Genomic DNA, 26069 nt, shown 5'->3' on the forward strand with positions numbered 1-26069 from the left:
AAAAGCTCTCTAGCACATCCTTCTTCAGGATTATCAACATGAATGTTAAAGTCACCCACTAAAACAACACAATCAAAGTTCATGCAGACGGAAGACAGTATTTTGGTAAGCTCATCAAAAAACATTGTTTTATACTTCGGTGGTCTGTAAATTGTTACCAAGGCAGCTCTGCAAGGGCTTTTTAGCTGAATGACAATATATTCAAAGGAATCAAACTGACCACATGAAATATTCGTGCATTGAAAACTGTCCCTGATCAGACTGGCAACCCCACCTCCTATTAAAAATGATCACATTCGGTTCATCCTTCCTGACATCACAACGACTCTTGGGATAAGTAGTCTTTTGTGCTGCTTTCGGTTTTGAAAAAGGACAAGAAATGATGGAAATATGGAGATGGATACATGGTCCATACAGCGTTTTAATGCATATGTATGAGTGGAATAAAACTATAAAACTCAAATGACATTATCTCCCATTATTCTTGGCCGATTGACTTCAAATAAAAACTGGCGTGGACATCATCTTCCGCACTTTCAAACGAGACCAACCAGCAGCACGTGGGTGATGTAATTACAGCGTGACGAAGCTTCAAAGAAGATATGCGTAAACGCGTCGCTGCCGACACCTTCGGTGTTAAAGGGTTAAATAACATTTTTGATACTTCTCTGCCTTTAATTCCATTTGAGGTGATTATGCCACTTGATTTCAGAGCAATCAAGGCTGGCTGAGTTGTGGTAGCAGCCTGCAGTTTTATTACCACCCCTATCTTTATCCGTTCGCTCCTATAGAGATGCACATAGGGGTTCTCAGCCCTTTGATCAATTTCATTTGCCCCCTTTTTTTTTTTAACACATGTGGCATTTCTCAGGGGTAGCTGCCCTCATGTTGCTCTTTGTAAACATCAAAACGAAAACATAAAGGGCAAATGAAATCAATCAAAGGGCTAGGAACCCCTATGTGCATCTTTTAATAAGAAATCAATCAGCTAATTGGGAGCGAACGGATAAAGATAGGATGGTAATAAAACTGCAGGCTGCTACCACAACGCAGCCAGCCTTGATTGCTCTGAAACCAAGCGGCATAATCACCTCAAATTGAGTTGACCCTTTAAATAACATTTTTGATACTTCTTTGCCTTGAATTCATTTGAGGGGATTATGCCACTTGATTTCAGAGCAATCAAGGCTGGCTGAGTTGTTGGAGCAGCAGGGGTCGCGTTAACCGAATATTTTCTGTCGTTGACCGTTTTTTTAAAACGGTGACGGAAAAAACTGAAGTCCATCCGTCATTTTGACAGCTCGCAATTCACACCCCAGACCACAGGGTGGCGAGTGTGCATATTAATTAGCTCACTTGTCTCTCTTGATGCATGCCTGACTCGGAAAAATGTCAAGGCAACTGAGCGTCCGAACTAAGGCTACGTTCATACTACAGGTCTTAATGCACGAATCCGATTTTTTCGTGTTTTTCCGACTCGAGTGAGGCATTAACTTGACTGTCTGAACGTGACAAGTCGCATAGAACGGGACCATTTCAAATCCGATCTGGGCCACATTTTTCCAGACTGTCGCGGCGGTCTGTACTGTCCAGTCCCGCATATCGGATTTAATGCAGCAATTACGTCATCAAAAAGCGAGAGACGGTACGGTAGCTACGGTAGCGATGCAGCTGTGCGTTATTAGCGCCTAGCTTGCCTTGGGTCGGACTTGACAACAGTCATAAAAAAATCAAAATAGGTTTGAGGATAAGCCTGAGAATTATCGGTTTTCTATCTGCTCCATTTAAGCAATATTTCAACATTGCTTACACGGCCGAGAGTCGGGGCAAACTGCCCGTATGTGTGTGTGTGACATGCTCGAACAGTGCGTGCGTGCGTGCTATCGATCCATATACTTTGAATATAAGCCTAAACGGGGATTATATATATGCCTGTTATTTGTGTCCTCTTTTTAACAGCAACAAGTCTATGGCTACGTTCATACTACAGGTCTTAATGCACGAATCCGATTTTTTGTCATATCTGTTTTTTTGGCTTGCCCATTCTGACTGCCTTTGTCCATTGAGACCATTCAAGTATTATGCATGCGCACTAATTCGCAGTCGACATGCGCTGAGCAAGACGACCCGCATGCGCAGAAGCATCAAAACAAATGACCATACAATCACACATGCTGGCTGTCATCCGTCATTCCGGGGATATCATATTTTGCTTATTAAAAAGAGGACACAAATAACAGGCATAAATAATCCCTGTAAAGGGTTTATATTCAAAGTATATGGATCGATAGCATGCACCCAATGTTCGTGCATGTCACACACACATACGAGCAGTTTGCCCCGACTCTCGGCCGTGTAAGCAATGTTGAAATATTGCTTATATGGAGCAGAGAGAAAACCGATCATTCTCAGGGTTATCCTCAACCCCATTTTTTTTTTTTTTTTTTTAATGACTTGTCAAGTCCGACCCTTCCTAAAAAGCCGTGTTCAAGGCAAGCTAGGCGCTAATAACGCACAGCTGCTTGATGTGTGATGGCGCGGCGTGGATTCTCTGTTAAGCTTGTTCGGACAGAATATTAATTAAAGATGAATGAAAACTAAATACTATTGAATATGTCATTATTAACATTTTAAAAATTTAAGTGACGGGTAAATATAGATTATGACCGGATTTTTATGACCCTGTCAGTCAAAATGACAGACAACAAACAAGTCTAGCGCAACCTCTGGGTAGCAGCCTGCAGTTTTATTACCACCCCTACCTTTATCCGTTCGCTCCTATAGAGATGCACATAGGGGTTCTCAGCCCTTTGATCAATTTCATTTGCCCTTTTTTTTTTTTTTTTTTAACACATGTGGCATTTCTCAGGGGTAGCTGCCCTCATGTTGCTCTTTGTAAACATCCAAACGAAAACATAAAGGGCAAATGAAATCAATCAAAGGGCTAGGAACCCCTACGCAAATCTTTTAATAAGAAATCAATCAGCTAATTGGGAGCGAACGGATAAAGATAGGGTGGTAATAACCTACCACAACACAGCCAGCCTTGATTGCTCTGAAACCAAGCGGCATAATCACGTCAAATTGAATTAACCCTTTAACACCGAAGGTGTCGGATGCGACACGTTTACGCATATCATCTTTGAAGACTTGCTACGCTGTAATTACGTCACTCACGTGCCCCTGGTTGCTTTGAAAAGTACGGAAGTTGATGTCCACACCAGTTTTTATTTGAAGTCAATCGACCAAGTAAAATGGGAGATAATGTCATTTGAGTTTTATAGTTTTATTGCACTCATAAATATGCATTAAAATGCTGCATGGACCGTGTGTCTATCTCCATATTTCCAAGCAGCACAAAAGACTGTTGTATAAATGTTATATATATATTTTTTCTTCACTATGAATCTTTTGAATTTCTATATAGATGTGTGTTCGAGAAGCTTGATTGCATGTACATATACAGTATATACATACACACCTTTGATAAGGTGATGGGTACAATACCTAACTTCACAAAGAGATATCATCCAAACCCTTTTTTGTGTTCGATGATATACGTATATATATTTTTTTCTCACTATTTTGCACACTATATAACCTGTTTTGACCATAGTACGTGTAAAGGCCAAAAACGCCTATGACCATACCTGCTGCTTGTGTTGAATTGTCAAACATAAAACTCTTCAATCTTATTTTTTTCTATTGAATGTTTATCCTAGCAAGTTATATAAATATTATCAAGCTTCAAAACGGTTGGTCGAGCATGTTTGGTTGTCAGTGGGACATCAACATTCCAAATTTTGAAAAAAGATTTTGGGATTTTTTTTTTTGTCTTTTTGGGTCCAAAATGTGGATTAAAATTGGTCAGGGAAGAAACCAAACAGTTTGGACATGAGGTTCAAGGGTATTCTGAAAAAAAGGGACCAAACTTGTCCATTGTGAACAATTTTTTCTTTGAAATATAAAGGCAACATCAAAGGCATGCAAATTCGGCCAAAATAGGCTTAGGTGTTAAAGGGTTAAAGGCAAAAAAGTATCAAAAATTTCATTTTATTCAGTACAGATTTGGTAGCATATGAAAAGAAATCAACACCTACTATCTGTTGAAGGTACCTGCTTTCGACTGGGGCTCATTTGGGTGAATTTCCAAGTGGGAGTTTATCATGATATGAGCTCTGGAATTTGGCCAACATGGCTGCCTCAGGTCATAGTGACAAACTTTTCAGATTCAGGCACGATAAATTTTGTGTCATGATACAAATGTCATGATAGAAATCGTCCAAACTGTTGACGGAAGGTATTAACTACCAAGTAATGGGGAAAACCTATGACGCATATTTCGTCACTTGGATAGATGTGTTTCTAAGAACTGTCAAATTTTTGGCTGTGTTAGTAGCTGCTAGCATCAATGAATGGTTCTTTGCCTGTCACTCTCCGGTTATATTAGACTGTAGAAAGGAAATCACCCAGTCATTGACACAACATCCTGGTTAGTATGATGCTACCTCAGAATTTTGAGAGCACAACTCGGTCCAGTCAGAAGAGCGCATTCACAGAACAAGTGCAGTCTTACCGTGGACGGTGAGGCTGGCCGATGCCTCTGCCTTGCCCACCATGTTCTCCGCTACGCATGTGTACGAACCGACATCTGCTGAGGTCAGACGGCGAATCTTCAGGGTGTGGTCCTCCCGGATCTCATACCTTAGGAGTGTGAACCAGAACAGATGTTTATTAGGCATCACGAACAACCAAAGAAAGGTTGGATTTGCACTACGATTTCGAACCTTGCTTTGGGCAGGTCACCGTCATCTTTTCGCCATCGGACCGTCGGAACCGGGTCACCGCGTGCTTCGCAACGGAACTCCACACTCTGGTCTACAAGCACAACTTGGCTGCCGGGACGACGGACAAAGCTGGGTCGCTCTGTGTGGATGTAAACAGTAAACAAGTGGAATACTGTGATTTATGAGTGGCCCCAGTTTTTTTTTTTCCCAACTAAAAATTGAGTTAAAAGTTTGGTCATGAAAAGTATTAAACTCATATGTCAAGGTACATCTGTAGTAAGTAAACTGAAGAGGTAAAATCACGATGTGCTCCTTTTATTAGCTTGTAAATGGATAGGATGTCAGACTCTTGCGCTTAGCTGAAATTTTGTTAAAGGTTATGTTGTCTGGAATGAAAACCATCCATTTTACAGAATGCTGCATTCTGTTGAAAGCACTGCCTGACAGTAATATTGAGGTCAGACACATGGAACTCAACTAAATGAAGACAAAAGAAAGGTCCTGTTATATAGCGGTGACAACTCTCTTGGGCAAATTCTATGAGGCCTCTTACGAGTTGGTGAAAAATACTGAGTAAGGAAGTGTTGGACGTCACCAAGCAGAGGATTGAAGTGCAACTGGTTTCAGCTTATGATTTATACCTTTGAGAGTGAGATTGGACGTCATCTCACACTCTTATCTAATTAAAGGTGACTGCCACCATTAGAGAAAGTAGGGCTGTCCCAAACGACTAATTTTCTCCCGATTAGTCAGCCGACTATTTTTACAATTAGTCGACTAATCTAATAATTTAAAAAAATTGTTTTTATTTTTTTACTAATTTAGCAATGAAATTTATGTTGATGCTTATCAATTCACAAAAACATTTTGGAACACATAAATCGTTTATTAAAGTACAAATAAACACGTAAATAACAACAATAAATAACAAATAAACAATGAGTTCAAATGCTGATAGAATTAACTAGTGCAAAAGAATGGAATGTAAACAGATTCAGAACACTGATTTCTCCTTTCCAACATGATTCAAAACAATTCTTAAAAAAACACCTAGCATTAATATTATAGTATAGTACTATATATATTATATGTATTATAATAATTATAATAATTATTCATTGCCAATCAGATTTTGCATAAAGGGTGTCATTTTAAAGGTATTCTTGATGTAGAATCTGAATTCTGAAGTATGTGGGATTAACTCCAGAAATCGTTATTTATGTGACGGACATGGCATGCTTTTATTTTGAAATGTTCACCGGAAGTACTCTTGCTAAACAGCTAACTTCAGCTTTACACTCCGCAAAAAACACTTTTTGTCATTGCATGTAGTGTCAGTAATAGATTTTTTTTAATTTCGTTTGCAAATACTGTTAACCAGCGACTTTTCATGTTTGAATTGTCAGCTTTTAACCGCAAGTTTGTTTTCACGAGATGACTGCAGGCTCAAGTAGGTTGCCTTTTTCCCCCCCTATTCACCTCAGTGAAGCCGTGCTATATTTACAGTGTTTAATATAGATGTGTTTTCTTATTTTGTATGTCTGAACTTTAATTCTACAGCGTGTTGATAAGAGAAAGGAACTGGAGTTTCATATGCCATCAGTAAGCACGCACTAATGTATGCGTGCACGCACGCACGCGAGCAGCGATAAAACGCAGCCGTGAAAATTACCGCCCTCATTTTTATTTTCCGTGCGATAAATGTACTCATTGCATATCGCGAAAGGCTTAGCAACTTCAATAAAACATGTCGTTAGTTAGTTAGATGGACTTACAAACTGGGTGACGGCGCTTTAGGTGTTTACTGACGGCTGACGTGCAGCCAAGCTTGGCATTAACGAGACAGGACACAAGAGTGTACCCTCCTTTGTTTCTTTGAAATAAGTCAATGTTATGGATACTGGTGCGCTTTTTTGCTTTGTGTCGCTTTCCCCGCTTGCATACAGAGCGTCCGACATTCTGAACTTTCCACGCATATGTTTTTTTAACCCTTCATTAACCGTCGACGGGATATTGTGCTTGTCGACGGATTTACGTCATCGATGACGTCGACTATGTCGACTAGTCGGGACAGCTCTAAGAGAAAGCCAATCAAAGATGTGCATCTGGCTTATCCAGAAAGTGGGTCCGCGTGGCAATAAACGGTAGAAGAAGTGAAAGTACAGACAAATACAGAAGTTCAAAATGTTAATTACCTAACACTGTGAGTTCGGCTATTTCGCTCTCCCGTTCACCGACCATGTTAGTCCCTACGCAGACATACTTCCCAGCGTCGCTCTTCCTCGCGTTGGTGATCATCAGTTTCCCGCTGCGTATCTGAAGAGTAAAAGTGAGAAGAAAATGAATTATTTAGGTGTGTGCGGCTCAGACATCTCATGGAGGTCGTTAGAACTGTCATGATAAAACAGCCCGGGCCTGTAAAAAAACATGAGTCGTTCCTGAAAGGCTCCATTCATTCTGACTGCCTCTCAGCTTCCACTTAAAGTCTAAATCACTATCAGTCAGCCTGTTTCCCCTCAACGTAAGCTGAGCCAAAAAACACTTTCACAATCCAACACAACCGCGGCCCCCTCCACACCACCCAAGGGAGCACCTGAGGCTCTGCAGGACCACAAGCACTTTTCCAGGTGGCTCAATGAGCTGCGATACGGCCCAAAATTGTGGGGAATCATTCAAGAACTTAACAGGTTTTCTGAGACGTTCTTTTGCTGTTGGCGCGCCAACACTCAAAAGAACATGAAGAGCATCGAATGAGGGTTTATCCAGGTCCAGGTATTTCCCAGGGCTTTGATTACAGGCCAGAGGAGATGCTTTGTTCTTGAGCAGACAGGACAAGTTATCCAAGGCCCCCCTCTCCTCAGTACTCCTCTCGGCTGACAACCACACCAGTCAGACAATAGCACAGGTACCATTGGTCTCAGTATCCCGGTAAGGCTTAACCTTTAAAGCACCTATGAGTCGCAGATCTCCACCTGCAGGCAGGTAACGGATACTCTTATTAAAGCGCTAACCGGCGGAGAACTTGACACACAATGATTGGAAAACCGCAACTTTGGATTGATGCAAAGTAGAGCTAAGGCAGAAAAATGTGTTTGTGTTCAAGCTTCTTGTGTGACAATTGGTAGGGTGAGTTTGGAGTGAACAGATGTTACACTTTCGTTACAAATAATATTCAAATCCACCTTTTGTTTGTTAGTTACAAAATGTAGATAGACTTCGGAACAAGATTACTAGTTCTCAATGTATGGCTTGCGTGCAATTTGCCTGGTGTTAAAATGTTGGATGACCCAAATGTTTGTTGTTTCTGTTTAAGACTAGGGAAAATAGGTCTTGGATGTGGTCTACAAAGAGCTCCAAACAAAGACCAGAAAACCCACCAAAAGGGAAGGCTGTATCCCTGTTACTACTTAAAATCCTAGCAAAATCAAAGAGTGCCTCAAATAAACCGATATTTCCACATCCACTTCAGATGATTTTCCATGGTAGAGGCCCTGCAAATAGAAGCTAAGGAGTTCCTTAAGTCTGGTTTGTACTATAGTTAGATTATTTCACTTTAATTTGAAGTACAACTAAATATGACTTGAGGATGTAAGGGTATGACTCTCTTCTACTTGTTCCACATGAATAGAATTTTACTTAATTTACGAGGACCATAAAATACATAAATAATATGTCTGGGATTTTAAGCCTGAGCCAAAGCCATAATCGACTAATGAGCAACACATATGATTTTTAAAAGATATATTCACAGTTGTTTACATTGTTTAATATTCATTGTGAAACAGGAGGCCTCAGGCATCTGAAGAGGCAAAAGAAAGCTCGATTTTTTGGGGGCTACCCTGTGGTGGTGCAGCCTAACTCTACGTATTATTTTGTTACTGTTTGTTTGAGCAAAAGCTTAACAATTAACCAAGGGCGTAGGTTTGGTCTCAACATTGGTAGGGACAATATAACAGCATACCTGCATGTACACTTTTTGATGGGATGGGACATTATTACACCAAACAGATTGGGTGAACAACGATCACGATCGACCAATCGATCGCAATGCTAGCGTGGGTAGCTCGCAGCATCAAAATAAAATAAATAAAATTTATGTACACTACATAATTAATTATGATTATGTTGTGTGTATGGTGTATTGTGTGAGCAACATATGAGGTTATGCAGAACCCCTCTCTCTCTAAACAGCTTCTTGCTCACATTTTTCTAGTTCTATAGTTTCCAGCAGAGTTCACTACATTTTCTCACGGTTTAATTCACGTTAAAGGTAGAAAACACAAACAGAAGGACAGTTCTCTCCATGTAGCTTCCTACTTGGGTTTTGCAGGTTAGCAAGTTCACACAGTTTAATGTTATGCTAACTAATGCAGGTCGACCTTTAAGTAGCAAAATTAGTGTTTTTTTTTTTTTTTTTTTCTCTAGCCTGGAATTCCAGACTCACCATTGTTCCAGCGTTTGAGTCCGGTGACCTTCCCGCAGATCAAATTCCCAGGGCGGAGCAAACCACAGCAAACAGACAGCAGAGTGGACCAATCAGGGATGGGCAGACGTGACGTTCGTTAAGCGACAACTCTAGCGTGGCGTGAGCGGGGAATGGAGAAGTTTATTTAACATGGCTAGCGTGAGACAGACTGCTGTCAATGACTTATGTCGATGTGTTTTTGGTCATTTAAAACTGATTTTACCGTGGACTGGAACTTATTCGCGGCTCTCCCGCTTGCCCTCTGTGTTGTTGTGGAGACGACTTCCGATGCACAAGAGTGGCGTTGTTCGTTAGGAACACGTCGCGCAAATAATTGAATCTGATTACACAGATGATTTCCTTCGGCTTGAGAGGCCTTTAAGGAAGTAGGTCCCAGACTATTCTCACAGTGTTTGAAAAATACAGGGAGAACAGTCTGGCCGTGCCAAGCAAGTTTTTCTCACCTCCACATCAGTGGCGTATTTTTAAATTACTTACAGTTGCTGCTGCTGGCCGATAAAAAAATTCTAACATCCCCTTCTTTGAAAGGGGCTGAGGCGGTAGCATGTTGTCGACATGCATTTCTGTCAGGGCTGTGTGAGTGTGAGCGTGCGTGTGTGTGTCGGGGGTGGGTCAAGTCATCAGCCAATCAAAGGTGCGTTTGAGGGGGGAAAAAATGGACTGGCACATTCAGCAAGTGTAACGGGGTAAATGTAAGTCCGAAAATAATGAAAATAATTCACTTGATAATGGTAGGGCCAGTTCTATTGTTTCAACATATGAGAAGACAATCTAAATGACCTATATAACTAAACTCATTATATAATGCATATAACGTTGCTTAACTCATTCACTTCCAGCCATTTTCGCCGGAGCAAGGCACTTCGCTCCCGACCGTTTTACTGGATTTTGACTGATTTTGCAAGGCCCACAAAAAAATCTGTTCTATTGCTATATAAACATGGAACCCACCAAAAGAAAGATTAGACTCTCTTCTTTCAGCAAAAAAAAGTAAGTTCATATCTTTTTCCATTCTTTAGAAATCAGCATTAGAAAATAACTTAGTTTGAGCAATTTTCCAATTTCTGATGAAAAAAAGGAGAAAATTAGCTTTTTGTAAACGCATACATTTCAAACATGACTTTGACTTTAACACAGCTATTTTTTGCATTAGTTTGCAAACATCTGAATAATGTTTTCTTTTTACAAAATATCATAAAGAACAAGACAAATAGAGCTTTTGATAGCAAAGTAACAGTTTATTTACACATGACTACTGAGAGATGACGCCTGTTGTCGTCGAGATGACGCCGTTGTCGCCGCGTCAAGCGTGTAAACTTTTCCCTCATCGTTGTCTATCTCACAAAGATGGATTATTTTTGAGTCTCTGTGGGGTCTGCTTGGCGAGCCCGCTGCACGGTGGTCCCAGTCGTTTTACTCGGTCGTTCACCGCCTGGCATTCCAGGCGTCCTCTCAGTTGTTTTGTTCGGTCGTCCGCCGCCTGGCATCATGCCGCCAGCTGTCCGACCGTGCTGCCCGGCCTTTTATTGCTGTTGAATCAGGTTGCGGGTTTTACAAAATGCGCTACTGCCCTCCAGTGGCCAGTTTCATTGCTTTAAAATGGGTTTGGAGCTTTGTTCTTTGTTTCACAGATAGATCGGAAGCTATAGAAGCTTCTTGTAAAAACAAAAAACAAAAAAAAAACAAAACAAAAAAAACACGCAAAAGACATATAAATACGTTTTTGGGACAATGAAGCAAATAAAAATAGAATGTATTTATATGTTTTGGGGTGAAAATGAGTTAAAAGTTGGTGGGGACAATTTGAGCATCCTGAAAAGTTGCTAGTGTTATGTCCCTTCCGTTCCTATGCAAACCTACGCCCTTGCAACTAACACACTGTTACACACAAAGGAGAATGGTCAGGGCTGTGTAGACTGTATAGCAGCCAAAGAAAGCGGTGCTGGGTAAGGTGAACGGGGTATGCAGGTCACTGTCCCTTTTACAGGGGTTTTGACATGAAGATCCACTTAAGGCCCTGTCCACTCTATGTGTTCTTACCCATGACTGTGGCAATTCCCCATCCTCAGAGTTTATATTCTGAGTGCCAAAACAGCAGGGACTCAGAGTATTCGTCAGTTTCTTTTTTGACAAACTCACTGCACCCCCCACCAACCAGCTGACCATTATCCCTACATTGTGGCGAGATGGCTCCATCCTGTCGCTTTTTTTTTTGTCTAGTGCCATTTGGCAATGCTGATAATGTGAGAGCCTCCATTCAATGTGCACCCTCTTTTGTGTTCACACAGTGGTTCATTTTGCAGGTTGATGATTAGCTACAACTATAGCACAAAACGAGGCACAATGCTGCAGTTGCGTTTTGGGGGATTTATGACGAAAAGACAATAGACTTTTTCATAATGTTTGCAAATGACAGGCGCCAGGGTACTTTTGAGTAGCAGAATGGGAGTGACTATTGCTGAATAGAACAATGACAAAAAATGCTGTGTTGGGACTGCCAGAAAGCTCCCAAAAATTCCAGCTGTCAAGATGAACATTATTACCCACTTATTAAGAAACAGACTGGGAACTGAACGGCCATCATTAAGTTTGTGGAAGCTGGTTTGTCACAGATATGTATTATTTGGTGTGTCCCTAATATATTTAGAAAAACAAAGTCTAGCCTTCTAGGTAAGTTCAGCTCACATTTAATTTATAAAAAGCTCACATCAGTGCCATTAAATCGAGGCTCAGAAAAGCACTCCAGTTGAGGTAAAGTATAACAGTTAACATGCATAAAGAAAATTACACATGGAGTACTGAGCATAAGAATCCAAAATATGTTTACCGTAATTTCCCGAATATAACGCGCACTTTTTTTTCCCAAAATCAACTTGTAAAATCATGGTGCGCATTATAAACGGGTACATGGATGGAGACAGAAAAAAAAAAAAAAAAAAAAAAATATATATATATATATATATACATATATTATATATACATATATAAACCTTTTTTTTTTATTTTATTTTTTTTATTGACACGGCCACGTTGTGTTGAAGAAACGCATGTGGCGATCCGTTGCCGACCATTACGGTACGTGATGTCACCATTTTGTTTCGGTAATACTTCACTCTGATCGGCCGAATGATTTCGTCTGTGGTAAATTCTGCTTTCATAAAGCACAGAATTTAGTTTCTTGAACTCACTTGAGTCAACGTTTATTGCAGCTTCGCAACTCGGACCACAACAAACGTAACAACACAGAATTCCTGTGTGTGTCCGTCACCTATATCTGTCCCTCGGGAAACTCAAACCCAAATAACAATAGTTCCTATTGTTACTTTAGTGTCGACAGCGATGAGCTCTCTCGGATTTCCGACTTACGTTCTCACTTTCATTTTACCGTACCAATCCATGGAAGAAACATTTATTCATCATGATGAAACGAACAAGTTATACAGCAGCCTTTAAAAGAAAAGTCACATCTGTTTTGTTTTCTCCTAGATTCTGGTAAATTGGAGAAGTTGTCAAATCATATTATTACCGTAAATATTGTCAGTTTATGGTAATGTTTTGAACTACTAATATGCTATGCTTGTGCTGTGTTTCACCAGTCAGTAAAATGACATTTCTGTATCTGTACACGAGCTCTGTTTTCTTGTATTCTTCTATTTATTGGTGCTAAAATTAGGGTGCGCATTGTAAACTGGTACAATAATTTTCCCTAGATTTGACAAGTAAATTTGGGGTGCGCATTATACACAGGTGCGCCTTATATTCGGGAAATTACGGTAGTTTTCATTAGGCGTCCGCTAACTTAATGCTAATATTCGTACATACGCCATACAAGCAATAAAAAAATACGCATCAATTTGCCTTATTTAACTCTCAAAACAATCAATATTGACACACACAAACACCACCACATTTCTTGTCAGAGACCAGGGGTCAGCAACCCGCAGCTCTAGAGCCACTTTAGCGCTGCCCTAGAACTCCCTGGAGCTTTTTCAAAAATGTTTGAAAATGGAAAAAGATGGGGGAAGAGATTAAAAGAAAAAGAGATTTTGGTAACACTTTACTTTTTTTAAGTGTCCCTTAATTAACATTAGTTAATGCATTTTTAGACAATAACTCATGTTTAAGTAACATTACAATAATTACTATAATTGCTTATCTAACATTTATTAATATATTAATTAACATGAGTTAATGCATTAGTTAATTCATTAGTTAATGCATAACTAGACAGTAACTAATGGTTTGGTAAAAGTAAAAAAAAATATAGGCCTATATAGGGCTAGGGTTTGTTAACTTAGCATTTATAATTTCTTAGTTAAGGGACACATGTGCTACACTTTACAATAAGGGTCCAAAAGGCATTCAGTAATGGTTAATGAAGGTTAATGGGGGCAACTTAAGCATTTATAATTTCATAGTTAAGGGACACACGTGCTACACTTTATAATAAGGGTCCAAAAAACATTCCGTAATGGTTAATTAAGGTTAAGTAGTACTTATAAGGTACTTTCACGTGAAATAATACCAGGTTGTTTCTTCTCCTTTGCGTATACACGTCCCATAAAAAGCCCCATATTTTTTTAGCTATAGCAATTTTTATTCTTGCATTGTTGAACAATGTTTTCAGGGTAGTTTTCCTTAATTTTTTTTTTTTTTTAATTCAATATTGACTTTATATATTTTGTAAATTGGCATCTATTGTGCAACATATTTTTTGCCATATTGCGCAGCCCAAGATTAGGTATGTTAAGAGTTTCCATATCTATTTTTGAATCAACTCATCAGTTCAAATGGAACTATGGCCGCTGTTCAACCTTCCTTTCAAACAATTTACATCACATAACAGCGTTTCATCTACAACTTCACACTTCACTACTCAATTAGAGTATGTTACACTATCGATTGGACGGAGTAGATGATGATCCAAATTTACACAATGTTTGCTTACATGTTGTTCCTGTAAGGCCAATGACTAAGCAGCATCATGGAGTTCACATTATCCCTATAAACCATACCGCATGAAATCAGGAATACATTTTACGCATGTCATAAACATGTATGATCAATCCACCAAAATAGACATCAGTGGAATAGAGGGTATACATGGGAGGCATGTTGCAAAAATCCAAACGACAAGGAACTTTGCTGTTGCCATGGAGACGGCATGTTCCGGCATGCCGCGATGGGAGGACGGCTTTAAGCTAACGACAACACTGCAGCCGGGGATGAAGGACCCTTTGATGAGCTCAGCTGCTGGAGACATTAGAAATATTCCGCCATCTGCTTCCCGCTCCCACAGCTCTATACACCAAAAATATATGTATTTATATATACTCCAGCCTGACAAATTGACTCTGTCGTAAACATACTGCATATTCACAGGTCTGTTGTGCAATGCAGTAAATAAAGAGAACATTCCTGTTTGTAGCCAAGCTTGAGTTGACAATCATAGATGAAAGCTCAGAGTGGGTGTGTGTTGCGGTATGCATGTGTGTGTATCCTAGTCCTGGCTGACACTATATTTTAAAACGGCTCAATAAAGTACCATAAACATTTTTATGGAAAATTTGATCGAGGGTGTGTTTGAATCTGACTACTGCCACCTTTTTTTTTAAACCACGATAAATTACATATTTTCTGCCATCGACTTAGAGCAGTGCAGTAAACCAAAAATTTACCGTTAACGAAATTCTTCACAATGACCGACTTAATTTTGACCATGTCGGTAAATTCGGTAATTTAATTCGGGTGACCAAATGTCCTCTTTTGCCCGGACAAGTCCTACTTTCACGTAGTATCCTCGTCGTCCGGGCGGGTTTCATAAATTCATTAAAAAGGTCTGGTTTTTATGATTTTTCACGGGACCAATTTGAAGACAGTCCCTCCGGCTGCTGGGTGGCAGCCCCTGCCTGCGATGACATGGCTCCCAGTAGTATTGAGGGAAGGAGTAGTTCTTTTTGTTTTTGTTGGCAGTTTACCCCTATCATGAGGCATTACCGCCATCTACTGGGTTGACGATTTGGCCACAACGCCTGCCCAGTTATGTTTTTTTTTACGATAAATACGTATATAATGGCAACTGTTGACTTCTGTCGGAGCTTTGACTGTAAAATCCCGTTTGGTGTCGTATCGTTGCGCTGCCGATGATTGTAAACTTTTATAGCAAAGTTTGATTTTTGCCTCAGCTAGCTATCAGTAAGCTAAACCACGCTAGGCATTATGGAATACGTAGTTTTGAACTGCTACGTTTGGAACCATGCTGGTTGAATAGTTTGTCAGTTTATTTCGGTTATTGTTTGTGTGCGATCTAGAACATTGAATAAGAATATCAATTGAAGGGGAATAACAATTCGTCATGGACAATTGTCATGATAGTAATTTATAAAAATGTTTAGTTGGCACATAGCCTTCTGTGTGTATGTGTATTGACTGGACTACATTTCCATGGGTCTGCATTCTATATATTATTATTATTATTATTTTTCAAACGGCATTTTTCCATCCAGAGTGAGGGGGCACACTTTAAATATATTAAAGTGATATAGGCATCTTTGAGTGAACCTCGAGTAAAATTCAAGTATCTTGAGGCCGGGCTGAGTGTCCTCTTTTTTGGAAATCAAAATATGGTCACCCTAAATTTAATAAAACAAGAAAATATAGTCTCAAAATGCCGCTTTGACTCTGTATTGTTTGTTTATGTTTATTCCCCTTTAAGAAAGCAGTCATTGTGCTTACGTATGTAGTCACGTGGTTATCAGGAAGCAAAACAAACAGAAGCCCGATAGGCTAATGCTAGTGGCTAACGCTACAAGCAAACGTGATGGAGTGTGGCTTAAGGGAGATTCGCCAAACTTTCACCTGACATTAGGTAGACTCTTGGCGGCATCCATACGGGCTTTCACCCGCTGTCCTCCCTTGCTCACACGGTTTCCGGAGAGGGTGCTTTCAGTGCTTTCTACTGGTAGCCAGGCCACAGGCTAATGCTAGTGGTTAACGCTACAAATGAACGTGATGGAGTCCGATAGCGGCTCTAACCTTGTCGAAACGGCTGAACTTAATGAGTGGATTGGGCACGGACTGCATCTAGCAATTAGTATGTCGCGTTATTATGTATCTGTCTGTGTGTGATTTCTCTGATAGCTTTTGTGATGATAAAGCATTCAGCATAAAGTACAATCCAACAGTGAAACTTATAATAAGACCGTTTAATGGCCCCAGCTATTTTTCTGTTTGTGCTTAATTATGTGCCATTACTGCCATCATAAAATCTTAAATGTTTCATTTGCAGGAGATCAATATAGCTTTAATGTGTGTGTGTCTGTTTGGGGGTTCATGTGTGCATGCATTTATTAAAAAGTGGAAAAAAGGGGAAAAAAACTGAAACCATGGAGTAAACACTTGTGTTGAATAATTATGTCACAGCAGCCATTAACAATAAGTTGTCTTTTTGAAGTGGACTGTTCAAGCCGTAAGTCATTTGTGTTACAATGACATGTTTGCACAGGCATATTGATTTTGACAATGTACATTGTTCAAGCCATACAAGCTGTTATAAATGTTCATACTTGAATTCTTATTGTTTACAATACATTTATCTATACTTAATGTTTACACTGCATGTACAATTGTTAAATATATTTAATTAAAAGCTGGTCAAAAAAAAACCTACGAGAAACGGTTAATCTGTATTTCATGCATTGATTCAGACTTTCAAATTATATAACAGTCCGCTTGGGCGAATTTATCGTCATTTATCGTTATCGAGGTAAATCTGCTCAATTTACCATGATACGTGCTTAAGGCCATATCGCCCAACCCTGATCGACTCAATTTTTAACTGGGAGGACTGTCAGTTATTCTTCAGGGTAATGACAGTGAATGAGCGGAAGTATCCTGATAAAACATGTAATTGTTTTATAAAACAATATATAACCTCAATGGAAATTCCATTTGAGGTTTATGTTTGAATCTTGCGATACCATTTTCAAGGATTAATTTAACAATTCGGATGTGCCATGAAAGCCTTCTAAAGAAACATGTGTCTTTTACTTGCTAAATTCTTATAACCACAAGGAGATTCAGGGAATAATAGATGACAGAGCTCAAGGACATACCTTAATCTAAACTTTCCAGGTAAGGAAGCAACTCTGCACTTTAGCACTGACATGACTTTAAGCTGCTGTTGAGTCTTTTTTTGTACCTATGTCTAATACTGTGTCAATTAGTGTTGCACCGATACAATTTTTTGGGCCCGATACCGATACAGATACCTGGCTGTGCAGTATCGGCCAATACTGATACCATTCCGATACCACTCTGTTTGCAAAAAAAAAAAAAAATAAATAAATAAATAAACATATATATACATATATATACGTATATATACGTATAAGGGATGCAACGATACAGTTGAGTCAAGGTTCGGTACGATTTTCAATACAATTCAATACATTTAATGCTCTGAAACAGAAAATACAACTGTTATTATTATTATTATTTTATTTGCTAACAAGCAAAAATAACAGTGCCATCATATAAACAAGCATTTTAGTGCATAATATTTATGTGCTTACTTATTACTGATCTGAAGAAATTTTGTATATAAGTGCTGAGAACAATCTTTACTGTTTGTAAAGTGGGGCACACTGTTGATTGCCGCAGCTCTCTTAGCAGCTATATTTACCATATAAGCAAAATATCCTATTTGTGGTCCGAGTCCATCTGTAACATGTGCTGAATTAACAATATTTGCAGCATTATCTATAGTCACTGGTATGGATTGATTTGGCCTGCTTAACTTCCATTCAGTCATGGCGGTTTCTAATTCATCAATGTAGTATATGGACAACGCGTCGCTCGGGGCTCACGCAGCTAATGGCATGGGATCTATTGTAGCACATCTAGGTTGCTATTTGATGATATCCAGTGTGTGCGCGCGCGAGTTGGCATGGGATCTAACATAGGTCATTTAGGTTGCTATCTAATGATATCTAGTGTGCGCGCTGCGCCGCTTGAGTGTTTTCTGGCCACAGAAGTCACTTCTGCTCATTACTGCACAACACCAGCATATGAAAATCGACTTTCATAAACAGGACGAGTTTGAAGAATTTGCCACTCATTGTTCATCATGAAACCATGAATTTGCTTAGTCTCTCACGGTCTTAACCTTTCTGATCCCATCGGCGCTATAACAGCAAGCGTTAGCTTACGCATGCTAATCGTTTGTGAATGACATGTTAGAAAAGCAGCGTAACATCAAGGATATGCGTAGTTGTGAACATCTTTAATATTGAAGACGAAAGTGTTATTGTCGTTTGGTAATTTCGAGACAAAGACATACAGATGTCATGCATCGGGATTTGGGAAATTAGTTCACGTGGGGAGGACAGGTCATTTTCGCTCAAGTGATGCCAGTAGATGGTATCGACGCCCTAAATGTTGGTACTCGTCGATACCGATACCACCAATTTGGGCCGGATCGGCGCCCCCTGCCGATACTGGTATCGGTATCGGTGCAACTTTAGTGTCAATGTTTACACTTGGTACTTAAGAGTATTTGTTATATGGGTTTCGCACTTAACCAACTTAGCTGTATGGATGCTCCAAACAGTTTCGTTGTTCTTTTTGTTACAATGACAATAAATATTCAGAATCTGAATCTGAAAACGCCATCTGTTGAAAAAAAGACGAAACTTTGAGAAGGGACTTGAAATGGTAGTATCCCCCTTTACGGATGACCAGGCAGCTATGTATTACGGGTGGGAAACATTTTTCACTTAGAATGGTGGCACTAGGAGTGGGAACCTCTTGGTACCTCACAATGCGATAGGATTTGCGATACAAAGCTCACGATGGATGATCTGACGATATGGCGATACAACAATTATCGATATATTGGTCAGGAAATGATTTTAGGATATTCTACGAACAACTAATAAACAGAAAAACAAGCTTATGGTGTGAATTGGAATGAGTTTATCACTAGTAGACGTCCAATCCGTTTGAAGTAGGAGGAATGGCAGCGAATGAACATTCGTTCATTCGCTGCCACCCTCCCACTTCAAACGGATTGAACGTCTATGGCTGTCAGTGGCAGCCAATGCCAGGCAATGAGCTCATTTTGGGTCATTTAAGGTCATTTACCAGTTGATGTTCAATTACTTCCTGATGATTTGGGGTATTTTATGAGTCACTTTCTGTTTATTTTGAGTTACAGAACAGGAAGTGACCTGGGAATCACCCATATGAAAAGGCAGTGACTCAAACTCAACAGGAAATGACCTGAAAATGCCCGAAAATGAACCGCAAGTGACCTGTAAATGCCCTGAAAATCAGACGGAATGACTGTGAATGCTCTGGTTTCGAATGAACAGCCATTCCCAGTCTAAATGGATTGGGCGTCATGCACCGTAAATACAGCCTTAGAGTTAACTGAGACACTATTATGGCGAAAGATTTTGGTAGCAACTTGTTGATTCCTTTTTATTTTATTTTTTTTTAGACATTGACACCTTTTTAAAACAAAATCTCGATTAATGGCGGGAGCATAACCTTTTCGGATACAAACTATCATGATATATCACCATTTTGATATTTTGTCACACCCCTAGGTGGCGCTATACAATTTTAGTTCAAACAAGGTTGCATGAGAGTAGGTAGACTCAAGAAATCACTCCTTACTCAGGATCTCCCTTCGACAGGTAATGCAGGACTCTGACTTTAAAATTAGCATATCGGTTTGAAAATTCACTGTCTATCCAATCAATACATCAAGTCCAAACCCCCTGAGTAACCGTCACATATAAAAAACTATGGTTTCATGCTTATCAGTGGCCACTGCCTACCAGGGGGATGGCTATGATTTGTTTCTCTTCAAACAAGATTATGTGCTTGTTCCTTTCAATTACGCTGCTAGGGGGCCAGAGACATATTGGCTGCACCAGTGCGGCTTATAAAGAAAACAAAAAGAAAAGCGAGCACTTGTACCCTTTATGAGTTTGACTCGAGACCAGGACTCTCAACCTCACGCGACCTGTGCAGAGAAAACATTTGTTTTCCCTGACTTTTTTTAGGTTGTCAGCATGACCCTGTAATGATGGATGGCTACAGGGACTAAGCCAGTAATATACTCAGGACAAAGGAAAAGTATTTTTTTTAAATCACTTGGCTAAAACAAGGGTGTTCATCCAAAAGGGCCCCAATCAGAAGCAGGTGTTCCAGATACAGTATGTAGATGGCTAATGTCAAATTTTCAATATATATACACATACATACATGTTGCTAAAGACCCTTTCACACACATATCCCGGTAAATTCCCGTTTAAGGTGATGCGGGATTTACCCGTGTCATTGATTTCACACATGGAGAGATGACAGGGAATGATGCGGGTTGGACACTTTCACGGACTTGTTCCGTGTTGACGAATCAATATCCATGTTTCCATATTTGTGCCTTTTTGAACAAAAGAGAAATGCCATTGCTTCGAGTGGGCGGGCATATTTTTTTCCAGGCTAAGGTACTTTGGTGGGGTCAAAGTGCATCATTCGCTGTCGCCTTGTAAATTTACACTGCCCCCTAGGGCCTTGCATGAATACTACATTGTTTTCATGCGGAATTGCGACATTGTTCGAATGGAGACGGGCTCATATAAATGCAAATTTGAAATTTTTCGTATTCTCAGAGAGTCACCATGTAAACGGTCCCTAAATGTCCAAATTGAGTACTGCTTGTCATTTTCCCTCCAAAATGTCACGTGACTCATTACAGGAGTGCTGTCAGAATTGCTGCAGAGATTGAAGAGGTGGGGGGGGTCAGCCTGTTAGTGCTCAGACCATACGCCATAGGACATCCAAACGAAAGCCCACAAACAGTTTGCTGAAGAAGTGTCAACAAAGCACATGGAGTACTGGAACCATGTCCTATGGTCTGATAGGATGGGTGGGCTTTCTTGTGTACAGTCTTCAGAAGAGGCTTCCTCCTGGGGTGACAGCCATGCACACCAATTTGATGTAGGGTGCGGCGTATGGTCTGAGCACCAACAGGCTGACCCCCCACCTCTTTAATCTCTGCAGCAATGCTGACAGCGCTCCTGTAACGAGTCACATGACATTTTGGAGGGAAAATGACAAGCAGTCCTCAATTTGGACATTTAGGGATGTACGTAGTTTCTAAGGGGTGTACTCACTTTTCTTTGCCAGGGGTTTAGATATTAATGGCAATATTTTGAGGCTTTTTGAGGGGGAAATAAATTAACTGTTATATACCGTAATTTCCCGAATATAAGGCGCACCCGTGTATAACGCGCACCCCAACTTTACCTGTAAAATCTAGGGAAAATTCATGTACCCGTGTATAAAGCGCATCCTAATTTTAGCACCAAAAAATATGAGTCTCGTGTCTCGAACTTTTATAAAGTACGCGGTTGCAGCATTTTTAATCCTTTTGTCAAATATAAAAAATAAAAAAAAAATAGAATATTAATTTTCTGTGGTAAAATTGCTCACAGTATACGATAATAATTTTCACAAAGTAAGGAGTTGTAGTGAGTTTGAACAGAATTCACCAGCGGAACTAATGTTGGCAAGTTGTGTAGTTTCCGGGGGAGAAGAGTTTTGTTAAGGGAACAGCCAGAACTAAACAAATGTCCCGCGATTTGCGTGCAAGATGTACGTTGTTACTTTCTGAGTTTCAATGTAAATTAAACAACGCGGCTTGGCTCAGTGGTTCGACACTCTTCCTCAGACTCCTGTGCTAGCTCACCACACGGTCAACATTTATACGAAACGGCTCGCTATATACGTTGTCTTCAAGACAACATCGCCGTGTGCCGGCATGTTGCAATGCAAAGGTTAGAAAAATGTACCGGTAAATAATAAACGAATAGTCCCAAAAAACATTTTAATTTTATTAGATGTGAAAAATATCATGAAAACAATTATTTATCACATGAAACTTGATTATTATATCACTGTCGTTTGGATTGGGTAATATTGTGCTGGTCCATGCTTACAATGGAACATGAATCAAGATGAATTTTTTCTGTCTCCGTCCCTCCCTGTACCCGTGAATAACACGCAGCCATGATTTTACGAGTACATTTTGGGAAAAAAAGTGTGCGTTATATTCGGCAAATTACGGTAAGCTGCACACAGACTACTTTTCATTGTGTCAAAATGTCATTTTGTCAGTGTTGTCCCATGAAAAGATATACTTAAATATCCATATGTGACGGCCCCTGGCCATTTAATGGTTAATTTTCTGAGATTCTTCCAATCAGCTGATCGTCGCCTCCACCAGCTGGCTGCTTCCCCTCCCACTGTGACGACAGCTGATCGACGCAGGACGGACCGACGACGTCGCCGCCGCTGATTGGCCAAGAAAAAGGGGCCAAGCTTCATAAACCTGCCGCTGTCAACGCTCTATGAAGTCGCATTTGACAGCATTCTGCCGCGGTCCTCCTCGCCAGCTATTTGTTCGCCATTCACTCTCGTTTGCATTTGATCGCTACTTTGATACACTCCCGCTTTTTTTCGGTGAGGTCTTTTGTGTTTATTCGTTATTGGATCGTTTTTGTTCACCACTGTAAATAAGAGCACTGAAGCAAGTAAGGGTAAGTCGCCATTTCTGTTCAACCCGTTTTCTCCTGTTTTGTATAGAGTAGGAAGTTAGGTTAGAAGCTGTCTTTTTTTTGTTCCTTTTACATGATCAGGGTTTAGTTAGCGGGTGGGGTTTAAGTGTAGTTCCTTTTGTTTGTTGTTTTGGCCTGGGCTTACCCCGAAGTCACGCTTCGCCAGCATTCTGTACATATTCATTGTGAGTTTGATTGTTGTGTAAATAAATTTGTGTCCGCTCGTACATTTGTGTGGCTTGTTTTATGTTACGCCCTTCGCGAGCCCCCCTTGGGATGTAACACCGTATCACTTTTGTGATACACTGTAAAAGCTTTTTGTAAATTACATTGTGTAAGCACTCTGGAAACTGCACCATAGCCTAAAAAAGATTTCTGAAGGGAGAATTGTCTTGTGCTTGGACACCTCACCCCCTCCAGACTACTATATAAATGTAATGTTTTACATCAGCACCACTTTGAAAGACCGCATAATCAAAAATTATACTTTGTCACAGTAGCCAAGACATTAGCAGGCAGCCAAGCAATAAAAACAAGACCCGGCTCCATAACTTCTGTCCTCGGTAGCTGCTGGGACTTCTTTTTCTGGAGCGTTGCTTTCTGAAACAGAGTTCTTTGACACTGTCCACCGATACCCGCATGCTAATTGATAGTACTGCTGAGTCCAACTTCTCAGAGAGAAGTATTTTCAGGGTGTTTTCATCACGAGGACTGAAGCCAATCAATGCACTGCCGCTGACTAATGAGGCAAGGAGGTTTGTACGCCCCGGTCATTAAGGTTTTTTAAACAGCATGCTTTAGATTGGCTCAACATAATGAGCTAATCAATGTCTCAACAAACAATTCAAGTTGCAATAATGACTTCACTCGCATCGCCGGCGCCATTCTGGATAAATGCATCGACATATCGGTCCTCTACTCACTGTGATTCTTTCATCTCGGTCATCAATGTTTAGGCCGTCTTTTTTCCAGGATATGGTGGGTTCTGGATGTCCACGGGGCGGTTGACACTCCAGGACGGCTGGCTCTCCGGCTGCTACGATCACGTCGGCTGGATTCTGTCTGAAGTCATCACGCAGAACTGTAGGGGAAAAAAATCACCAGTTAGATGCTATTACAGCTTCATAACCAGTCATGAAACAACAATGAAACAGCTGTCAAACAAATTTTGGAAGCATATCACTCTAGAGGTGAAGGGAGCTTCACCAGGACACCATTCAGGTTGTCCTGAAACTCCCCCAAAACTATCCGGGTGTTCAGTGGTACGCCACAACACACTTATGAATTCCCCATCGACATGGCAACCAAATGATTTGATCTATATGTGTCTTCTACCTACAATATATGTGTTTAAAATCGACTAATAAAACTTTCCCAGAGGGAGGGCAGGCGTAAGAGATGCAGTGGAAAAGCAACAATGCTGCGCCTCTAGCTAGATTTTCCAGCTTAGCAGTGCAAAAAAACATATGAAGAGTGCTAATAAATTTCAGGCCACACATGCAGTACACGAATATAGTGTATATGCACGCACAGGATAAATAATACAGATTATTTGTAGCTGTTCGGGGAGGTTAAGAGTGAGCTTTGGCTGGGTTATCTCACACTGCTCAGCTCGTTCCCAAATGCCAGATGAAAGTCAGACTCGCTCCGGGAAACCTCTCACCTAAAGAGAGAGCCAGCACATTCCTGAGTCCTGACTTGAGTTAAGTGAGCCAAAACGTTCTTTAAGTCATGTAATGTGGAGCTCCTTTCACATGGGATTACCAGAGTCGGCAAAATAACTCGCACAGTGTACTGTATTTTTCGGACTATAAGTCGCAGTTTTTTTCATAGTTTGGCTGGGGGTGTGACTTATACTCAGGAGCAACTTATGTGTGAAATTATTAACACATTATGATATAATTTCACATGTTATTTTGGTGTTTTGGAGAGACACTGATGGTTTGGTAAACTTGTTAGCATGTTCTTTATGCTATAGTTATCTGACTAACTCTTAGTAGCTATGGCCACGTTCGCATTCTGCCTTTGGCAATGTGTGTTCAATTGTATTAGTGACTTTTTTACATTAAAATGCATGCTTTTAGTTTGTGGCGCTTTCACACCCGATTGGGGGCGCACTTGCGCTTGTTTACGTGAAGAAGAGCGCTCACATACCAGAAAAAGACTGAAAGCTACGTAGCTCTGACTGAGTGGGCAAGTTAGCGAGAGAAAAAACACGGCTGCGAACCTACGTTCATTGTTTATGCTTGTAAAATATCTCTACAGAGGCAATGCTTGTGAGTATCATCTTTTCTGTTGTTGTTGTGTGTTTTCCACCCGCGATCGGACACTTAGAGCCAGTTGTGTGGTAGTTTGAACGATGTGCTAATGCTAGCAAACACATGCTAACCGTTTGTGTCATGTCATTGCTGTAAAAGCACCTAATTATTATTTATTTATGTCGATGTGAACCTGTTTGGTATTGAGGACGAAAGTCAGCAAATTATACGGACGTCAAGCATCGTCATTTGGGAGTTTAGCCCGCTGAATAGCCAGGACCGAGCCGTAGCGTCCTGGTGAGGACAGTATATTCACATTTCATTGTTCATGCACTGTACACTGTACACTTATTCACCATGTTGTTCTCTATTGTATTTTTATATTAAATTGCCTTTCAAGATGACATGTCTGTTCTATGTGTTGGATTTTATCAAGTAAATTTCCCCTAGAAAAATGCGACTTATACTCTGGTGCGACTTGTATATGTTTTTTTTCTCTTCGTTGGGCATTTTATGGCTGGTGCGACTTATACTCAGGTGCGACTTGTAGTCCGAAAATACGGTACTTATTAATGGTGGAAATCACCAGTTGAATAACAATAAAATATTTATTCTTTGGAAAACCGTATGCCATTTTTCAATACCTGTATTACCTTGTTTCAATTCAAAGGCATTCGGTTGATTTAATATGGTATTATGAACACATTTAACACAAGTGTCTACATGTGACCTAAAGAAAGAAAAAAATACAGAGCACTTTTGACATTTTTGACAATTTTATTGCTGAAACATTTCATTAATTTGAAAAAAAAAAAAGCATTAATTTGACCAAAATTAATATCTAACGCAAGGGTCACCAACAGTAGTGTTACCAGGATGCCAGGTGTGGGTGGGTATTGGTCTTACCTGG

At 40.1% G+C, this 26069-nt stretch overlaps 1 protein-coding gene across 5 annotated transcripts in view; it reads right to left on the reverse strand.

Moving 5' to 3' along the window:
* LOC130917793 (roundabout homolog 1-like) overlaps positions 1-26069 on the reverse strand; it is a 621696-nt gene that overhangs the window by 118544 nt on the left and 477083 nt on the right. For all 5 annotated transcript variants that reach the window (XM_057839493.1, XM_057839489.1, XM_057839494.1 and 2 more), the window contains 4 exons: positions 23825-23982; positions 6983-7103; positions 4788-4926; positions 4577-4704 (listed from right to left, as the gene is read on the reverse strand). In XM_057839493.1, the coding sequence (XP_057695476.1) occupies positions 4577-4704; positions 4788-4926; positions 6983-7103; positions 23825-23982 (546 nt within the window). The remainder of the gene's footprint in view (positions 1-4576; positions 4705-4787; positions 4927-6982; positions 7104-23824; positions 23983-26069) is intronic.

The sequence above is a fragment of the Corythoichthys intestinalis genome, chromosome 6 (assembly GCF_030265065.1).
Source record: "Corythoichthys intestinalis isolate RoL2023-P3 chromosome 6, ASM3026506v1, whole genome shotgun sequence".
NCBI classification, from domain to species: Eukaryota; Metazoa; Chordata; class Actinopteri; order Syngnathiformes; family Syngnathidae; genus Corythoichthys; species Corythoichthys intestinalis.